Source organism: Stegodyphus dumicola, chromosome 8 (assembly GCF_044657685.1).
Source record: "Stegodyphus dumicola isolate Sdum_Otavi_A_Nest chromosome 8, ASM4465768v1".
In the NCBI taxonomy this organism is placed as follows: Eukaryota; Metazoa; Arthropoda; class Arachnida; order Araneae; family Eresidae; genus Stegodyphus; species Stegodyphus dumicola.
The window spans coordinates 58826953-58846588 of NC_140775.1; the positions used below are offsets into that span (position 1 = coordinate 58826953).

The window sequence follows — 19636 nt, forward strand, 5'->3', positions numbered from 1 at the left end:
TCTAGATCCCAAAATCTGCTGCTCATGTAAGTACCTTGCACCTCCTCTTAGTTTGTAGAGTTGATTATGTAAATCTGAATTTTTGAATGTAAACGTTTATTCAGGAGTTGAGGATTTTTATTTATCTAAGTCTTCATTTGTATGTAGATTGTGACTGTAATATGGTACATAAGGACTTGTATAAAAAAATGAATATTTTTGTAGCTAGAATTATGTGTTTATCTAGGATTATGTTTTCTGTTCATGACGGTATAATTAAAGACTTATAAATTGCATTATGTTAATTTAAACTGTGTTAAATTAACATAGGTTTAATTATCTGCTGTTGTGTTTGGTTATGCAAACGTTCATGTAAAAGAAAGATTAAAAATTTCGTGTGTTTATCAAATTTTTACACGATTATTGCACCACTAGAAATTTTCCTAAGTAACATAATTATTTTAATAAGAAAAGCAAGAAGTGAAATAGAATTAAGAAAAAAGAAAAAACTTTTACTGTGAATATTATTTATTATCATTTTTAACTGAATGTGAATAAATACAGATTAAAAGACATGAGTTTGAGTTTTCTTGACATAGTTTCCCAAAATATTGAATATAGATGGTTTGGTACTTATTAATACTTATATTTTATGAGAGAGAACTGTTTTAATTTTTCTTAATACATTCCATCAGTCAGGGATGATTGCAGTCCGGGTATAGCCAGAATTCTGACTTTTAAGATTCTGAAATCCAGAATTTCTGAATTTGTGTAATCTAGATTTATTATCTTTCTCCCATTTTCTTTTAGAAATAATATTCAGAGATTGTGCAAATTTAAAGCAATTTTAAAATGATTTATTGTGATTTAAAACTTTTAGATTATTGACAGAAGTTACGCAGGAGCTGAAGTGTCCAAGTTAAAAGAAGATAGAAAGTAGAAATACCACTCTTCATAAAACTGATTAGATATGTTTTAATTTGCTTCCATTTACCCATTGCTGAAAGTTCATTTAATTATATGAATATATAATGACAGAATGTAGAGCATCCTTGAATACTTATAGCTTAGATGTTCACAGATCATGAAACATTATTTATTCTCATTACACAAAAGTACATGGGGTGCTTTGGGCTAGGAAAATCTCTCTGAATATCCTATTGGTAAAGATTTTAGGAATAATTTAGTCATTAATAGGAGAGCTTTCCAAGTTAATGAACCATTCTCTTTCTTCTAATAATTTACATCTCCAGCACTTGTTACTATATATGCTTAAGTTCTAATCTGATATCTAAAGGGTTAAGTGAAAACGCAAAATGTCAGAATGCCTTACTGAACTTTCAGTTTTTAGCAAAGAAAAATATTAATGTAGCAGTTTCAAGAAATTAAACCTCCATCAAAAGCAAAGAAAGCTAAACATAGCTATTATTATTATTATTATTATTATTGTTGTTGTTGTTGTTGTTGTTGTTGTTGTTGTTGTTGTTAAATATTGAGAAACCAAAAAGGTAGGCAACTGCATGAAAGAATATTCTGAAACATAAATTGATTCATCATAAATTAAAATATTTGTATTGTTTCTCTGTTGTATGATGTGTTGTATATGTATGATATAATTGTATGATAATATGGTAGTGGTATAATTATTTTAAAAGATATCTGATTTTTACTATATGGTTAGTGTTCAAGATTTTTGGATTGGGGCAGCAGTCACTCCTGGTCAGTTTAAGCTGGTGCTTTACATTTTAACATTTACATTTTAAATGCTTTACATTTTAACATGATAAAATTGAATATTGCATGATTTTAATATTTTATTGTTATATTACAGGTACTCTTCGACAGTACCTTGTGATTTTGGTAAATATGTTTAGATAATCTGGATGAGTACTGCTATTAGAAAAGGGAGAAAAAATTAATTTTAACTGCCGACTTCAGATGCAAAAATTGCCTACTCTAAACTGGACCTGGTAACTGATAACTGGTAAAATTTAACCCTTTTGGGAGGCCATTAATTTTAGTAAAAAGGCTTCATCCATTTTGATAAAAATAATAAAATCTTCCATCTTCAGTGAACAAGTTTTCTAGACAAACATTAGTCAATTTCTATATAAGTAATGTAGCAGCATCTATTGAAGTTAGTGAATATTAGGTTAGTTTGCAAAGATGTTTAAACTTTAGAAATTGGAACTACTGGTTAGTAGGATAAATTTTGGAGAATTCAGGAAAAATCTATGGAAGAAATTATTTTGGCAAAAAAATGTTTGGGAGAAATATCCTTTGGTATTTCAGCTGGGGGGGGGGAGAATTGAAAGAATGGAAAATTGGAACATGCTGGATATTTCTGTCATTCTGGTTTATTCTGTGTTATTACATATGAATGCATTTTCTAAGTGTAAACATAAGTTTATTCCTCTAATTTTTAAAATCTTTAATATTCTAATATTGTTTTCTAGATTTGTATCCTCAACTTTTGATCCATTCATGGGTATATCTTTAGATTTAGGTAAGAACTTGTTCATATTTATAGGAAAATATATCCTTTATGATTACTGTATTATTATTCTCTTTATAATGTATAGACGCAGCTTTCATTCAACTTATTTCTATTAACATTACTATTGATAGGGAAATATGTTTCATCTGGCTTGCAATTTTCTTTTGTCAGGTCCATATTTATATCATATTCCATGTAACCAACCCTGTATAGGTGCCGATTATATAATGTGCATTTCCCGCTTTGGATTTTGCTTTGAAATTATAATTGTAAAAATTCTATGCAGTGACATTTCATTCTGTTAGCTGGTAGCTACAGAAGTCCAGTTAATTTTTCAGATGTAAATATCCAAGTAAAAATTGTCAAAGTTTGCTCTTAGCTTTGATATTTTAGTGTTGTATGTGGTTTACCTATCTGGTCAGAAAAGAGAACCTGGTTTTGAGTTCTTGACACAGTCGTGTTCTTCACATTACTGCTCATTTAATGTAAAATATTTTGAAATAAGGGAACCCATGACCCATGCACTGACATTGTTCTTGAGGAAGTTTTATAAAGTCACACAATCAGATCACATGCTTGCCTCAGTAATTGTTGAGGTCTAGAATTTCTTGTTGGTAATGGATGCATAAGGTAGAAACCAATTAGCTAATACTTTCTGTAGAAATATAGTTCAAGTTTTCATGATGCATGATTAAATACTACCTAATTGCCAAGAGAAGAAATCCTGAGTTTTGATAGCAGTAGATACCTATATTTTTTTACATATTGTTTTATAGTATTTTAAAAGTTTAAGAATAAATGATAAGAGCAAATTTGATACTGTATTTATTTAGCCACTGTGTTGTGAAAAAATTTTGATGTAAATATCTAGTACAATATGTAAGAAGTTCTGTGAAATATGTATAACTGACCTAATTTCTATAAAAATATCTGGCTAAAGATATATTGGCTTTTATCTATGGATTATGAATTTTACAATACTTCATCCCCCACTATGAAATCAAAAGTTTTGTGTCAGAGTTCAATTATGCAGGTGAAGCATATATTACTTGTATGTATTTGATGAATACTTTGAAGACTTTTGGCTTCATGCTTCCTTTTCCATGGGAATTACATCATGCTTGTTTTCATATAGCATATCATTTTGCTGTGCTGTACAAAATTAGTTATTGTATTACCTTTTGTATATGAGAATATGTATATCATAGACAAACAGATACATGTCATAATAATAGCAAAGGAAAATGTCGGAACACTGTAGATGCGTGCTTAGATCCATATTGAAGAAGAATTTTGATTGCGTAGTATTTAAAGAACTTGGCAGTCGAGGCAGTTTTAATTCCATTTTTATTTCCAATTGATATTTGTGGCCACAATCACTTGGCACTCTAGTCGTGCCTTTCCACAGAAGATTTACATTTTTGATATTGTTGGGATCGAAAGCAAGCCAGCGAAATTACATCTTAGCAGAGTAAAGAGCAAAGCTGAAGTGCGTAGTTATGAAGGATGGAAGCACGCGAAGAGAAAAGTTTTGGTTTACAATTCGGTGATTGGTTGTCAAGAGGCATCTGGTATTAACGGTTACGTAAGATCGCATGATTAATTTGAATGACGCAATGCAGATACGTTATTACGATTTTAGAATAGAGAGGAAGAATTAATGTTTATAGTTATATTATAATTCTGATTCATACATTTTTATCTTACATATTTTCCCCCCTTCAAAAAGAAAAAGGCGTAGCGACAGAGAAGCCTTTTTAAAGAGAAAAAGTTAAAGCACTAGCAAATGTTAAAAAAAAATAAAAGTAAATAAATCATAAAATTTTTGTCCTGTAAAGTATAATTTACAAATATCAATTTTTTTACAATAAATTTTTAATTTTTAGAGTCCTATTGTATTTTTCAGCATTTCAGTCCAAAAGTCTTTTTGTTTGAGAGTTCACATAATCATAATTCTTCAGGGAAGGTTCTTGTTATTACAGAATCATCACAAAATAAAACTTTTATATAATCATTACTTACACATTAGCTTACGACGCAATCAGATTACTTCCTCTTCAATATAGGATAACTACGCATCGACACTGCTCCGTTATGTCCTTTGCTTTTATTATGACATACATATGTTGAGCTTATTTATAATGAGCTATGACAATAAATTTGAAATGTTAAATAAAGTAAATAATTTTTTCTGAGTAATTATGACTTATGAACTTTTGATTATTATTTAAATGTATACTGAAAAATAAAGATTAGGGACAAAATGCAAATTTTAAGACTTGAAAATTGACAATAAATCGTTGAAACTTGCTGATCGTGTACTATAATATGAGGCAGATTTGACTGTTCAGTGATTTTTATGTAAATGTTTGGATTCACATAACTTGATAGTTATTGGTGGCGATGAAAATTAAATGAAAGTAAGCATATTTTGTTTTTTGTTTATTAAACTGTAGAATTTTTTATTCAGCTTATAGTGGCCATTGTGTGATATTCTGAAATAGATTTCTAAATAAATTGAATAGTCAACTCAAGGTGCAGAAAATAAACTGAATTTCCACAAAGCATACTTTCACAGCAGAAAGAAAAATTTTAAGTGGATTTTCTAGTAGAAGGTGCACTGCAGTCAGTTGTGCAAAATCTCAAGAGCGGAAGAATGAAATGCAAAACTAGAATGTCTTGATCCGGATTTAGATTGTTTAAACAGATGTTTAACTGTGACAATAGAAACCTATAGTTTTGAACAAATGGCCATCTTCTCTTGTCCATAATTCCTTGTGCTAAAAAATGATATCAATTGACTACCCTACATTAAATTTTCTTTGTTGTGTGTATTTCTTCTGGAAAAATTTAATAATTTGTCATTTATCAAAACACTTGAAGGGTTTGATGCTTAAAGTGAAACTGTTGTAAAATTGTCGTAAGCAGAAACCTTTCATGCACTTCCTTCTGTAAATGATCGTAACTAGATTGTTTTAATCATAACTTCAGCTAGCTTGAAGTTTATGCAGAAAAATAAAAAAATTGTTTGTATCATAAAGCTCCTATTCTTAATGAAAAATAGTAATCATGTTGAACCATGATTTCTGATCTTTCAGCTGAAAAACAGAAAACTTCCACAAGTGATATATTAATATGATTTAGAAATCATAATTCTTTTTAGTGTATCTTTTGAATAAGACTGGCATTTTGATGCAAATTTCTGCCACAGAAGATTCAGCATATGTATAGAATCAATTTTATCACTGTTAATTTTGATTGTAACGTTTGTTTTGAGCTGACTAAAGTATTCATTAAAAAAAAAGGGAACCTTTGTTTTTCTTCTTTCTGGAAATGTAAAAAATTTGCTTATTAATGCCATTTTTAGACAGAATCAAAATTGTTACCATCTATACAAATATATAAAATTTGAAAATAATATAGTGTCACAATGTTGTTTGTGTAAAGAGCATTTTTTATGATAAATCATTTCTCTTGATGTACTTTATGGTGTTTGAATGTGATGTATAATTTAATAATTGCAATTCTTGATGTATGTGGATATTTATATATTTTCAATTTTAGTAACTTTGGTTGGTATGCATTATATGGTTTTGTCTTTTATTATTATAGACACAAATGATGGAACACCAATTGCTTCGACTCTCTTTCAGTGTTTAGAAAGGTATTTCTAATTTTATTACTTTGAATATATTTTTCTTAACTCTAAGCCAGTATACTTAAGTACTACAATATTTTTTTAAGCTAACATATATTTCTGCATTCTTGAAAACATGTGGTGAATTTATTCAATTCATCTAACTGCTTTGCCTTAAACAATTAACAAACTAATCAGCATTTAATGTAACAAAATTTAAATTGACATAATATGTAGGATTTATCTTCAATCCTGTTGACTAGTAATAAGCATAATTTACAACCAAAAACCTGAATAATAATTTGCTAAATCACATTTGACAAGTGTTTAAAAAAGTATACAAAGTTCCCCCCCCCCCAAATTCTGAAAAGGTAGTTCTTTTTATGAAAACATGAAGTGGAATATGTAGTTCCAATCAGTTATGTTAAAAAATTTCAGCCATTTATACTGATGAGCCAAAATGTTATGATCATTCCCACATTTTTCATTAAATTCATCTGGATGATGTGAAAGATGTGTGATTAATGGGAACAGTATTTAACTGGTGCTGGAAAAGGTAAGGAATCATTCTTGCACTTACTTTTGCGAGTGGGGAAAGAATGCTGATACAGTCAAAAGTCGTTAATCCGGACTCGTCGGGACTTTGGCGATTCCGGATTATCGATTTTTCTGGATTATAGATCATCAGTTTAAATCTGGTAAAATGGCATGCAGAAATTATAAAATTAAAAATATGAAACCGTAATTTACGAAATAAAGAACAATTATGATCTAAAGGGTATCAAAATTTACAAAAAAATGCTTAATATTTATTTGTTTACTTTATTAAACATTTCTTTCAATGTAAGTTGTTTCAGTTGCTTCGTTTTTTATATGATAATACATTCTCTTTAATTCTATAAATAGACATAATTTCTTGTTCAGTTACAAAGTTCCACTGTTCAAGTCCTATAATTGCTGTGTCGAGAATGCCGACTAATTTGTCAATCAAAATTTTTTCGTTTTCAATAACCTCTGTCACTTTCTTCGCTATCGGAAGCGAATTATGATGACGAGGCATTTGATTTAAATCATATCAAAGACAGAGTACATCGAGATGAAATACTACATTGAATAAGCAATTATAAGCCAAATAAAATAAAAACATCTGCCCTTAAGATAAGGATAGTGCTGACAGATCAACTTCCAATTCATTGCACGCCGCAGCGTTAAAGATAAACAAAGTTTAGATAAACAAACATTAAAGTTTAGATAAACAAAGTATATGCCTGTATCCATTTTTTGCAGCAATTCCACTTTTTGTTTAATGGACTCCGAAAGATACTTTCGCTTTGTATATCCTTTACATATTAGTAAATATATATTGGAAACTCTATTTGACATAATCGAAAGTTCAAGCTTACTTTTATAAAATTGCTCTAACAGTCTGCAAAAAATAATAATCCAGATCCAATTCAAAGATTAAGGAACAACGCAACCTGCAACATTAATTGAAATCAATAATTAGATAATTTTAGCTTAGCTTATCCCGTCCGTTATACATTAAACGCGCATTCGTAAACGTATTTTGCGCACACGCACACGCAAATTCGCAGCGGTAAAGGTCTTCTGCTCATGCGTCAACGCGACGCATGCGCAGAAAGTTTGTAGCTTTTAGGTCCGGATTATAGATCATTCCGGATTATGGGTGTCTGAATTAACGACTTTTGACTGTATAAGCAAATTTGATAGAGAGCAGATTGTAATGGCTCAAAGACTCGAACAGTGTATCTCCAAAACTGCATGACTGGTAGGTTGTTCATTATCTACCATTGTTAATATTTATGCAAAGTGATTAAATGATGGTGAAACCAGCAGTAGATACCAAGGTGTTGGACGTCCATGCATCATTAAAGAAAAATGACGGAGACTGTTCCATTTGGTACAGCAAAATCACCACCAGACAGTGGCTCAGCTGACAGCCCAATGCAGTGTAGGTCCAAGTGTTTTGGAACACACAGTTCAGCAAACATTGTTGGATATGAACTGCACAGCAGATGTTCCACTCATGTGTCTCTGTTGACCAGGCATCATTGTCAACTGTGCTTACAATATTCCAGGAAGCATCAAGATTGGACCATGGATGAGTGAAAGACACTTGCCTGGTCAGATGAATCATGATTTCTCATTCATTACATCAATGGTCATATCAGGGTATGACATCTTCCAGGCGAATAGTCCCCCTGCCCCCGTACAACAGGTCATGCACATGCTGGTGGTAGTAGTATTATGCTTTGGGAGATATTCTCATGGGTGGTTCTGAGACCCTTAGTTGTTGTAGAACAGACTATGAAGGCTGCAGACTATCTGAGCATAATTACAGTTCAGATGAACTCTTACATGGCATCTGCCTTCCCAGCTGGAAATGAAATCTTCCAGCAGGACAGTGCCCCATGTCACAAGGCTCAAATTGTGCTCAAATGGTTTGAGGAGCATAAGAATAAATTCCAGTTAATATCCTGGACACCTAACTCACCAGATCTTAACCCAATAGAATACATTTGGGATGTCATGGAGTGGCAGCTGAGAGCTCAAACACCACCATGTAGGAATATCTCGACTTTGCGTGACCGCTGCTTAGATATTTGGTATAACTTGTCTCCAGTCATCTGCCAAGAACTTGTGGAATCCATGCCAAGACAAGTTGCTGCTGTTTTGGTGGCCAAAGGTCACCCAATGCGTTATTGAGTAGGTGATCATGATGAATAGCTGTTCAGTGTATGCTATTTAGTGTTGTCAATTAAAACTATACATATTAGTACAAAGAATCTTAAAAAAAAGTCATTGAAATAGATTTAATGACATCTTACTTAAAAGTCTGAATTTTAATTCGATCCCAAGACATGTTGTTCAATTAATTTTAAATATCCATCCAAAGAAGAAGGGGGAATGTGAATTTATTAAGTATACAATAAATATCAATAGTAACCTACAAAAATCAAAGATTCTCAACATTTCAATGCATCATTTACTAGAAGTGTTTGGTGAGGAACATGTTAGAAAAAGATTAGAAATTATCAGATTAATTTTTGAATCATTCCCTTTAGTTTCAGATGATAAAATTTAAGAATAAATATCTGAAAAAGTAAACATTCAATATTTATGGGTTTTCCAAATTTCATTTAGATTTTTTTTTCTTTGTGTGTGTGTGCATGAATGTATTGTAATGTAAACAGAATTCAGCTTTCCTTCAGAAATTCATTGCAAATGATAGAATATGAGCATTGTGAGGTATGCCATTTCAGGAATCATATCACCAACTGCGTAGTGTAAAGAACAACAGAATCATTAAGCAATGTCTGTCTGCATGTGATTGCCATTTGTGAGTGAAACTTGAATACAGTGCAGCAATGATCTCAAACTGGCAGCCTGCCTGCCGCATGCAAACCCCGAAACAATTATACGTGGACTAGCATTATTATGGCAAGAATATTGAGAGATTTTAATGATTCTGGTTCCAGTTTTACCTTATTTTCATTGCCATTAAAAACAAGAGTGAATGATAGAAAAAAAAACATCCACAAATAGAACTAATTAATTTACACTGCTATATAAATCTTATTCAAAGATTTGAAGGTATTGATTTAAACCTTTTTCATGCTTGTCAGAAGATAAATGTATTTAATCATGAATTTATGTAATAAGAATAACCACTTCATTTGAGAATATATTTATATGTGAGCAGCTTTTTTCTTGTATCTAAAAAAAGAACCATACTGATCAGTGAGCATCTACAATTCAAGATGTAGATAGTTTCTAGTAATTTTTATCCATTGTTACAAATTTTATTGAAATCAAAATGCTATGAAGTGTTATAGCTGAAAACTGTAGTAAAAAATAAAGAAGGTTATACTTATTTACATTCAGATATATGTATTTTTGTGTATGCTTCAACCAAAAATTTAATAAATGAAAGAAATATAATAAGTTATTATTATTTATTCAAGTTTTATTCCTTGGAAAGTTTTTTGTAATGTGTTTATTTTTAGTTTAACTTAAAAATAATTTATTTTATGTTAATTCAACATATTAGTGTTATTTGAAAAAAGTATCAGTCTTATAAGGTATTTCTCCCGCTTTCCTAGTGTGCCTTTGTGGTGTAGTGGTTCTGCACACTGGGCCGGTATTTTAGAGGTCCGTGGTTCGATTCCTGGCGAAGGCGATAGCTCACTTTTCATCTTGCCTGCTTCCAAAAAATACCTAATGTCTCTACAGTCTGAAAACTTAATATTTAGCTATCAGTGCTGTTCAATTACAAAGTATAACCAATGGAAATTTCTAAATGGATCCCAGGATTAGATCTCAGACAGATAATAAATATAAATTGTATTTAGCTATCAATGCTGTTCAATTACAAAGTATAACCAATGGAAATTTCCAAGTGGATCCCAGGATTAGATTTTAGACAGATAATAAATATAAATTGTAATTTTTTCCTTTGCATCATTATTAATGCTGTTTGTATATGTTTCGATAAGCACATTACAAATTCTGAGATCCAGACATGTCAGGACTTCAGCGATTCCAGATTTGGGATTCTTCCGGATATTGAATCATCAGTTTAAATCTAGTAAGATGACATGTGGAAATGATAAAATTAAAAATATGAAACAATAATAAAAGAATCAAAATTTATTAAAGAAAAGGAGAAGCTGAATATTTATTTGTTTGCCTTTTTAAACATTTCATTCAGTGTAAATTGTTTAATTTTGCTCTTTTTTATACTAATACTTTCTCTTTAATTTTATAGATACACATAGTTTCTTTTTCAGTTACAAAGTTCCTTTGTTCATTGTAATTGTGTGACAGGAATTCCCACTACATTGTCAATCGAAACATTTTCATTCTCAGCAACCTCTCTGTGAATTTCTTCATTGCTGGGAGTGAAAGTTTCTAGATTTATAACCATATTACAGGTTCCACAGTCCATTAATTGACTGATCATTGGGGAACTATCATCGCAATGAAAAACTTCTGTTATATCATCTTCATTTATTACCACTTCTCCATGTTTCTTCACAAATTCCATTTATTAGAAAATTTCTCTTTTTGTTTGCAATATCTGAAAACCTTTAAATTAATGGCTATCATCATAAAACTTAGCTAGTGTCCACTATATATTGTTGGCGATGCATTATGAGACTGTCGACTAAAGACATGTTTTTCCACTAAATTTTGTCTTGCTTCTCTCTCGAGCTGAGGAAGTTAAACCTGAATTTTATTGGTTATTTATTTTACTTTCAACTATTTCCTGCACAAGGTTAATGCTTATCTAGGGTTGGCGCTAGGTATTTTGCAGTCCGATAAGTCTCTGCAGGTCCTAAATTCTGCAGCAAACTGCTTCCCTAAGTTATAAAAAATTTGCCTTCCCTAAATTTTAAATATTTTACCTTTCCTTGATTTTTTTGTTCAGTGCTTCTGTAAATTTTAAAAATTTTGCATGCTCTAAATTCTGCCTCCTGGTGTAATCATACCTTACAAGGACCTGGCACAGGTCCTGGGCTTAACTGAACAACAAATCAGTTATTCTCAGTTTAAACAGCACTAAATGTAATCTTTTCTGCTATGTGTATCATTTACAAAACCTTTTTTTTTTTTTTTTTTGCATATTGGAAAAATATTTCTGTTAAATTTCTCCTCATGAACACACTTCATAGCAAAGTTAGGTTAACTGAAGTCTGTAATCATCGCAAAGTTTAATATCAATACAAAAGGTCACAATGTTCTTTTATTCAATTATAAATATTAAAAATAAAAAAAGTGTTTGTACATTGTTGCATATGTCATTTCTCAAGCTGCAGTGTTGTAATAGACATGCAGTGATGAAAGCAAAAATGTAATAAATAATGATCTGCTAGGCTGCAGTGAAATTAAGAAACAGAGCTCTCCTTATGTTTTATTATGAAAAAATATCAAAAGCATAAAAAACATTGTATAAAAATTTTTTCCTTTTGGTCTGGACATCCAGAATTTAGATCATTCCAAATATTCGGCGTCCGGTTTTCAGACTTTTTATTATATTTAGTAATTGTCTGTAAGTGGTTTTTAAATGTATGTTCGACCCACATTCAATTGGTGTTTCAGACCACTGCAGTATAGTGTTGTTTATCACAGTGAGATAGACATCATTATTAAACAAAGTAATGGTAAAGTGTAAAGTTTGTAAAATCATTAAAATTTGAAAGAAAAAGGCAGGAATCTTGAAAAATAAAACCATGCCTTCACCTGTAATCAAATCTTCCAACTGCTAGCTAAATTTCCTGATCACTGCACCACAAAGAAGGTAGGAGAAATCTCTTGAATTCCTTACTACTACTTTAGTAAAGGGGGGAACTGATCATTGCATTAGACCAGTGGTACTCAACCGTTTTTGGTGCTGGGGCACACAAGGCAGTTTCAGAAAGCGAAGCAGGCACCACATAACATTTTCTTCCCGGGTTATATTCAGGCCATCCCTTGGTGATATTATCACGTTACTAGTTAACGCTAGCCCGTAAGAAAAAAGCGTGCCCTCATAAAGAAGATCGAAAAAATGAAACAAAATAGGAACAAAATATACATTTCATGCACAAAGTTTTTATATTTACAATATAGTCATGTCTCTTCTGTTTATGGTGTTGCACTTTATGCGATTTTTGACACTGAATTTTGTCCAACAACATATGTATGTTAGGTTCATACGCTGAGGTTCCTGCACCCAAGCAATTGTCAAGATGCGAATCAGTGAGTCTGCTCTGATTCTTTGATTTGATAACGTTCATGGTTGAAAGTAGATATTTGCAGAGGTGGGTAGACCCAAAACAAGATTTGATTTTATATGCAACATTTCTTAATAATGGAAACCTGTTCTTTTCCACAAGTTTTCAGAAGTCTACATCTGTGGCATGTGCTTGCAGGATATCATTCTTCAGTTCAACTATATCCAATTCTAGGTTTTCCACATCTGTGCCAATAATTCTTGCTATTGCTATGCCTGGTGCAGTTGCTTCGTGGTGAATGGATTGATAAAAAAGCTCACCACTGGCTCCAGCAACTGAAATCGCTTTTCAAATTGGTCCAGAAGCATCTCAAGATGGCCAGAAAATTGCAAGAACTTAACATGTACGTCATTGGCAATCTTTTTTCATGTTTGAAAAATTAATCAGGGACTTTGATCTCACTTGAGACATCCATAACGTCAATTTGGCTTTGAAAGCTTTCACAGATCCCATCATTTGAGCCAGCTCCTTGTCTTTACCCTGAAGATTCAGATTTATAGTGTTGAGTTTCTCAGTGATATCAGTGAGGAAAGTCAGATCAACTAGCCACAAAGAATCACTTAGTTTTTCAATGTCTTTACTGAATTTTTCAGGGTTAGATTACATGAACTCTTTTACGAATATCTCGAATCTGCTTGATTAGAGATAAAAACCTTGTTAGAACTTTAGCCATCGGACTTTTGCATACAAGATGAGGTTGACTGTTTCATTTTCGGAGTCTTCCAGCAATGCTTTAAAAAGCCTGTGTTGCAAAGGAACCACACAAATAGAATTGATAATCAGCGTGACAGCATTCATGATGTGTTCAAATGGAAGTATCTTTGCGCACAATGCTTCTTTATGAATGATGCAGTGATAAGACATGAAGTTTGGAAAACAATCGTCTCTCTTGCACAAAACAGCCAAGACATTGGTTCATGGTAGGTGCTCTGTCATTTATAATTGCTGATAGTTTTTTAAGCAGCAAGCCAATTCCTGCTGCAGACATCATAAAAAGTTGTAAATGTCCTCTCTTCACGTTCTCATCTTCAAAGGCAGAATTTTTAATAATTGTTTTTAACAGAAAAGTCGTTAAATACCATTCTTATCGTAACAGCTAACTACGACGTGTCAGAAGTATCCATGGACTCATCAAATTGGAGATAAAACCATACATGTTTTTAAGTTTCTCTTCACTTGAGATTGCATGTCATCAGCAGTTGCTTCTGTTCTCCTTTAAACTGTGCTGTCTGATAAATGAAGGTCCTGAATCGCATTGATGATTTCACGCTCATTGGAGAATCCATCAAAGAGGCTTTCGACACCTGCAAGAAATGCTTCCTACAGCAACTCACCGTCTTGAAATGGTTTTTTCTTCTTCACCAGCAAGTCATCAATTTTAAATGAAGCTGTTGTTGAATTTTTGGACTTTGAAACTGGCCTAACAAATACATATTGCTGCACTGAAAGCTTCAATTTCACCTCACATACTTTCTTCTTCCTAATTTCTGAACTACCTGGGCAGTTCGTCGCAAATGTTCCATGATTCACCTGAAAGTGATCTTCCACATTATTTTTCTTGGTCAATGCTACAGAAGCACCACACAGCAAATATGCGCACTTCCTTTTCACATCAACAAAGCAATACGTTTCTTCCCAGCTGGAATTGTAATTGTATATCTTATGTCTTTTGCTGGGCTCGCTCATCATGCTGCAGCGGTTAAAAAAGAAATCGCTAAGCCCCGACACAGAATTAGGATGCGGAAGCAGACTGGGTGAACCACTAACATTGTCACTGCCAAAAGCTCAAAGAAGATTGGTGAAGAATGTGGGTCAAGAGTTGCCCTTTGTGCCTTGTTAAATACTAAATATACAAAGGTCGACTCTGACTTGCAGTCCCTCCGCTTTTGTCACTTTTTGGTGTGGTGAGCCTTGAAATATTGTGCCCCCAATCTTAAAACTTTATCGTCCTATTAACCTGCGAGAATGTGTATCGGGCTTGCCAGGCCTGGTTGTTACAAAAACATAATACAGAAATTACTCCTTTCGATGAAATTTTTCAACCTTCTCAGTAGCTCCTTTCAAGGTCCTGTACGTGTCATTCACAGGCATTTCCAAAATTTATCTCTCGATCTTTTTTTAAAAATTGGTTAGGCGGGCCTTCCAGGCTCGAGGCACATGTTTGCATTGTTATTTAGTTAGCATTGTCATTTTAACTGGACAGAGGCAATAAGAAGGATCAAATTAAGACACACCATCACCCTCAATGTTTCCAAAGCCCAAGACAAGGCCAACCAAGTTTCTGATCCCTCTATGTGCAATCCCAAGAAAGACTGTTGCAGAAAAAAAAAATTACCAAAGCTTGGCAGGCGCTATGCAAGATCACCTCGGCACCGGGTTGAGTACCCCGGCATTAGACAGATGACTATGAAAGAACTATTTCCAAGAACAAATTGAATTGCAATCATCATGTGTCAATCAGTGGATTAAATTTTCGCATAAATCATCATGTTGTTTGTATGATATCAGATTTAGTGCCTAGTGACTTGTTTTTCTAACTGCGTATGGCAGCAAATTTTCCATTTGAACTGGTGCTAATAAAATTGAGCATGTGAATGGAAACAACTATAATTTACCAATAAGTTGTTCTTCTGATTTTAGCAGAATGACAATCAAAGAACAATTTCAAAACATTGAATATTATATGCAGTGATAATCACATGATACTGAACATAATTGGTGGTAAAATTCACACATAATGGTGTGAAGTTGCATAGCATATAATCGAGATTACCTCTAATACATATTTGAGGCAATTTAATTACTTAATATTTCATTAATATGATTGTGTGTCCTGCAGTACTACTATATATATTCTGAGAGTATCTAGATTCATTTTCCAGAATAATGTATATTGTATCAAATTGACACAAAGCAAGGAGATGGTATATTTAATTTATTTAACATTCTAGGTTACATATACAGTCAAAAGTCGTTAATCCGGACTCGTCGGGACTTCGGCGATTCCGGATTATCGATTTTTCCGGGTTATAGATCATCAGTTTAAATCTGGTAAGATGGCATGCAGAAATTATAAAATTAAAAATATGAAACCGTAATTTATGAAATAAAGAACAATTATGATCTAAAGGGTATCAAAATTTACAAAAAAAAAAGCTTAATATTTATTTGTTTGCTTTATTGGTGCTACTTTGGTAGATGGTTGCACGGATTTTGGCGATTTTCCTTTGGCGAGTAATACAACTTATGGTAAACCCATTGCTGGATAAGTTATTTATGGTAACCGATACTTTGTTGTCATATTATTTAAAAAATAATGCGTTTTATTGTGCATAAATTCCGTGTTTAAAATATTATTTATGGCTTTTAAATATTAAAAATCAATTTAATTTTGCATTTTTATTTGAAATAAAAATTTTATTGTTTATCATATTTTATGAAATTTTATGTTGTGGATGATGTAATCAATGACGTCACCTTACTTTAAAAGTTATTCGTTTTAATATGTATAAATTTAATCTAATGTTTTAAACATTATTTATGGCTCTTAAATATTAAAATACAATTTAATTTTGCGTTTTTTTTAAATGATTTTATTATGTATGAATTTTTAAATAATTTTAATTCTAGCCATGATGTAATAAGCTCTCTGATTGGTTATAGAATATTTGTGCATTAACAAGCTGTAATCAGCTCCTTGTTTGGTTACTGACAATTTGTGCATTTCCGCGCCATTTTAAAATTCAATTTATATCTTCGAATTCCTTCAAAGATGTTATCTAAATTATGATTCTGATTTTTTTTTTTTTTGTGGTACTTATCAATAAACAACAGGTTAAACACTCAAAAAAATGTAAGTACATATTTTTCTTTATTTTATACTTCAATTTTTGTTAAAAAATTAATATTCTAATTCTTTTAAATGTTGGTATGATGGTTTTTAATTCGATATTCAATTTCAGTAATATTTTAATCTAATTAAACATTGGCCCAATGTTTTTATAGCGGTGTTTTTATTCTCTTCTTTGCTATATGAAAGTAATAATAACCTTACTTTAGTATTTTATACTCATAGTAAATGTATTTATTTACACTTGCCTGCCATCTTAAAAAACGACATTTTCAACAAAAAATTAATCCATTACTTTTAACGATATTTATTTATTTATTTATTTAAGTTTCGAATACTTTACTATGCGTAAAAACAGCGTTTTTCAAGATGGCTGACGTTTTTAAAAATCACGCCAACAATTGCGCCAACGTAAATCGCCAAAAATCCATACAACCGTTTACCAAAGTAGCACCACTTTATTAAACATTTCTTTCAATGTAAGTTGTTTAAGTTGCTTCGTTTCATGTGATAATACTTTTTCTTTAATTCTATTAAACAGACATAATCTTGTTTAGTTACAAAGTTCCGCTGTTCAAGTCCTATAATTGCTGTGTCGAGAATACCGACTAATTTGTCAATCGAAATTGTTTCGTTTTCAATAACCTCTGTGACACTTTCTTCACTATCGGAAGAGAATTATAATGACGAGGAACTTGATTTAAATCATATCAAAGACGGAGTACATCGAGATGAAGTACTACATTTAGTAAGGAATTATAAACCAAATAAAATAAAAACATCTGCCCTCAAGATAAGGATAGTGCTGATGGATCAACTTCCAATTCATTGCGCGCCACGTCGTTTCCCTCCCCCCGCAGAGCAGCGTGAAATTGATAAACAGATTTTGGAATGGTTAGAAAAACAAAGGATATGCCTTTATCCATTTTTTGCAGCAATTCCACTTTTTGTTTAATGGACTTTGAATCATACTTTCGCTTTGTAGATCCTTTACATATTAGTAAATATATATCGGAAATTCTATTTGACATAATCGAAAGTTCAAGCTTACTTTTATAAAATTGCTCTAACAGTCTGCAAAAAATAACAAGCCGAATCCAATTCGAAGATTAAGGAACAACGCAATCTGCAACATTAACTAAATTAGATCATTTTAGCTTAGCTTATACTGTCCGTTATGTTGACAGTGGTGATAAAGGCAAAGCATAATTTGCTTCCCTTAAATAAAGCTAAGACTAAACTAAATAAAATTCATGCTTTATTCCGTAAATAAAATAAAAGAGCTAACACTGTAGCCTTTACATTTAAAATCATTAAGTGAAAGAAAAACTAGCATAATGCTAACTGATAATCACACAAGAGAACAAGAACATTTGCCGATACCAGCGTACATATATATTATACTCGGCCAACCCGCCGATCTTGACGTGATCGGCCAATCAGCGGCAACCACGTTAGCTTACCACCGATCGACCTCCGATCAAAATTTGCATGTGGGAAACTAAAGCCAACACGTTATACATTAAACGCGCATGCATAAACATATTATGCGCATGCGCACACGCATATTCGCAGCCGTAAAGGTCTAATGTGCATGCGTCAACGTGACACATGCGCAGAAAGTTTGTAGCTTTGAGGTCCAGATTATAGATCATTCCGGATTATGGGTGTCCGAATTAACGACTTTTGACTGTACTATCAAATTAAGTAACGTTAATTTTAGCAAATATATTCATCCATTCAAGATATTAAACTTCACTTAACATACTGTGTTGCAAAAGATTATTTTACCTAGTTTTAACTTTTCATAGCAATGTATAATAGTTGCTATTATTTGATTTGCATTTGAGCCAAAATTTCTACTCATTACAATCTTTTGAACTGAAGTAACATTATCATGTTAACACAAATATAAAATCCTTAAAAGTATATAAATACATGGCAAAAATAGCTTCTTTGGGGTATTTAACCTAGATAATCCTCGCTTAAGGTAAAAATAAAAGTATACTAGCAACTTCATACACATGAATAATATAAACTTGAAGAAATAAGGTAAATTTTCACTTATTTTTATAGAAGTCAGACATCCTCTTTTCTGTGAATTGGCTTTAAGTTGGGTAGGTGATGGTCTTGTTTATCCTTATCCATCTTTGTGACCGATGGTTATTCTGGCCATTTAGTAGCCCCTTTTGCTTTGGTCCTTTATTTTCATGCTTTTTTTTTTTTTTTTTTTTTTTTTTGTCCTTCAGAATATTTAGGTGGAGCTGGTCACTTCGTTGAAGGCTTCTTCGCAGTATATGGTCTGCGCTATCTGATCTGCTGTCTATCTGTACTTTCTGCTTGTTAATTCTTTTGATTTTCCATCATATTGGTTCCTCTTTTGACAACTGTTTGTAGCATAGATTTTGCCTTGACTGACCAGTCATTTCCCTGTCAGTGCAAGTTCCTTGTTAATCTTGTTCACTGGGACCCTTTTTTTGCTTTGTATCGTCTTTCTTGCTGCCATTGTTTTTCATGCAAATAGTTATGATTTCGGAGATCCTTGAACTTTTTCTTGAACCATTGGTATATTCCTTGTCCTTTTCTTTCTCTTTGACCACCTTTCTTCCATATCTTTTTTTTTCTTTGATGAGTCTTATGAGCTACACCTTTTTTCTTCTTTTCCTCTGAGGGCCTTGTGCTTCCACCAGTGTGGAACTTTCCGATGCCCTTGCTCCATCCAAACCAGGTAATTCCTGTAATACCAATCTTATAAATTGCATATCAGCCCACTCATAATTCTTTTTTAACAAATGTCCATTCACTTTTAGAGATTCATCATTCTTTCCCTTTAAATGCAAAACAGGTTTCCCTGATTATCTCGATTAAAATGGTGC

At 32.2% G+C, this 19636-nt stretch overlaps 1 protein-coding gene across 4 annotated transcripts in view; it reads left to right on the forward strand.

The window, feature by feature from the left end:
* LOC118179655 (ubiquitin carboxyl-terminal hydrolase 22-like) overlaps window positions 1-19636 on the forward strand; it is a 111923-nt gene that overhangs the window by 63121 nt on the left and 29166 nt on the right. For all 4 annotated transcript variants that reach the window (XM_035348821.2, XM_035348828.2, XM_085821889.1 and 1 more), the window contains 2 exons: window positions 2436-2485; window positions 6089-6140. In XM_035348821.2, coding sequence (XP_035204712.1) covers window positions 2436-2485; window positions 6089-6140 — 102 coding nt within the window. The remainder of the gene's footprint in view (window positions 1-2435; window positions 2486-6088; window positions 6141-19636) is intronic.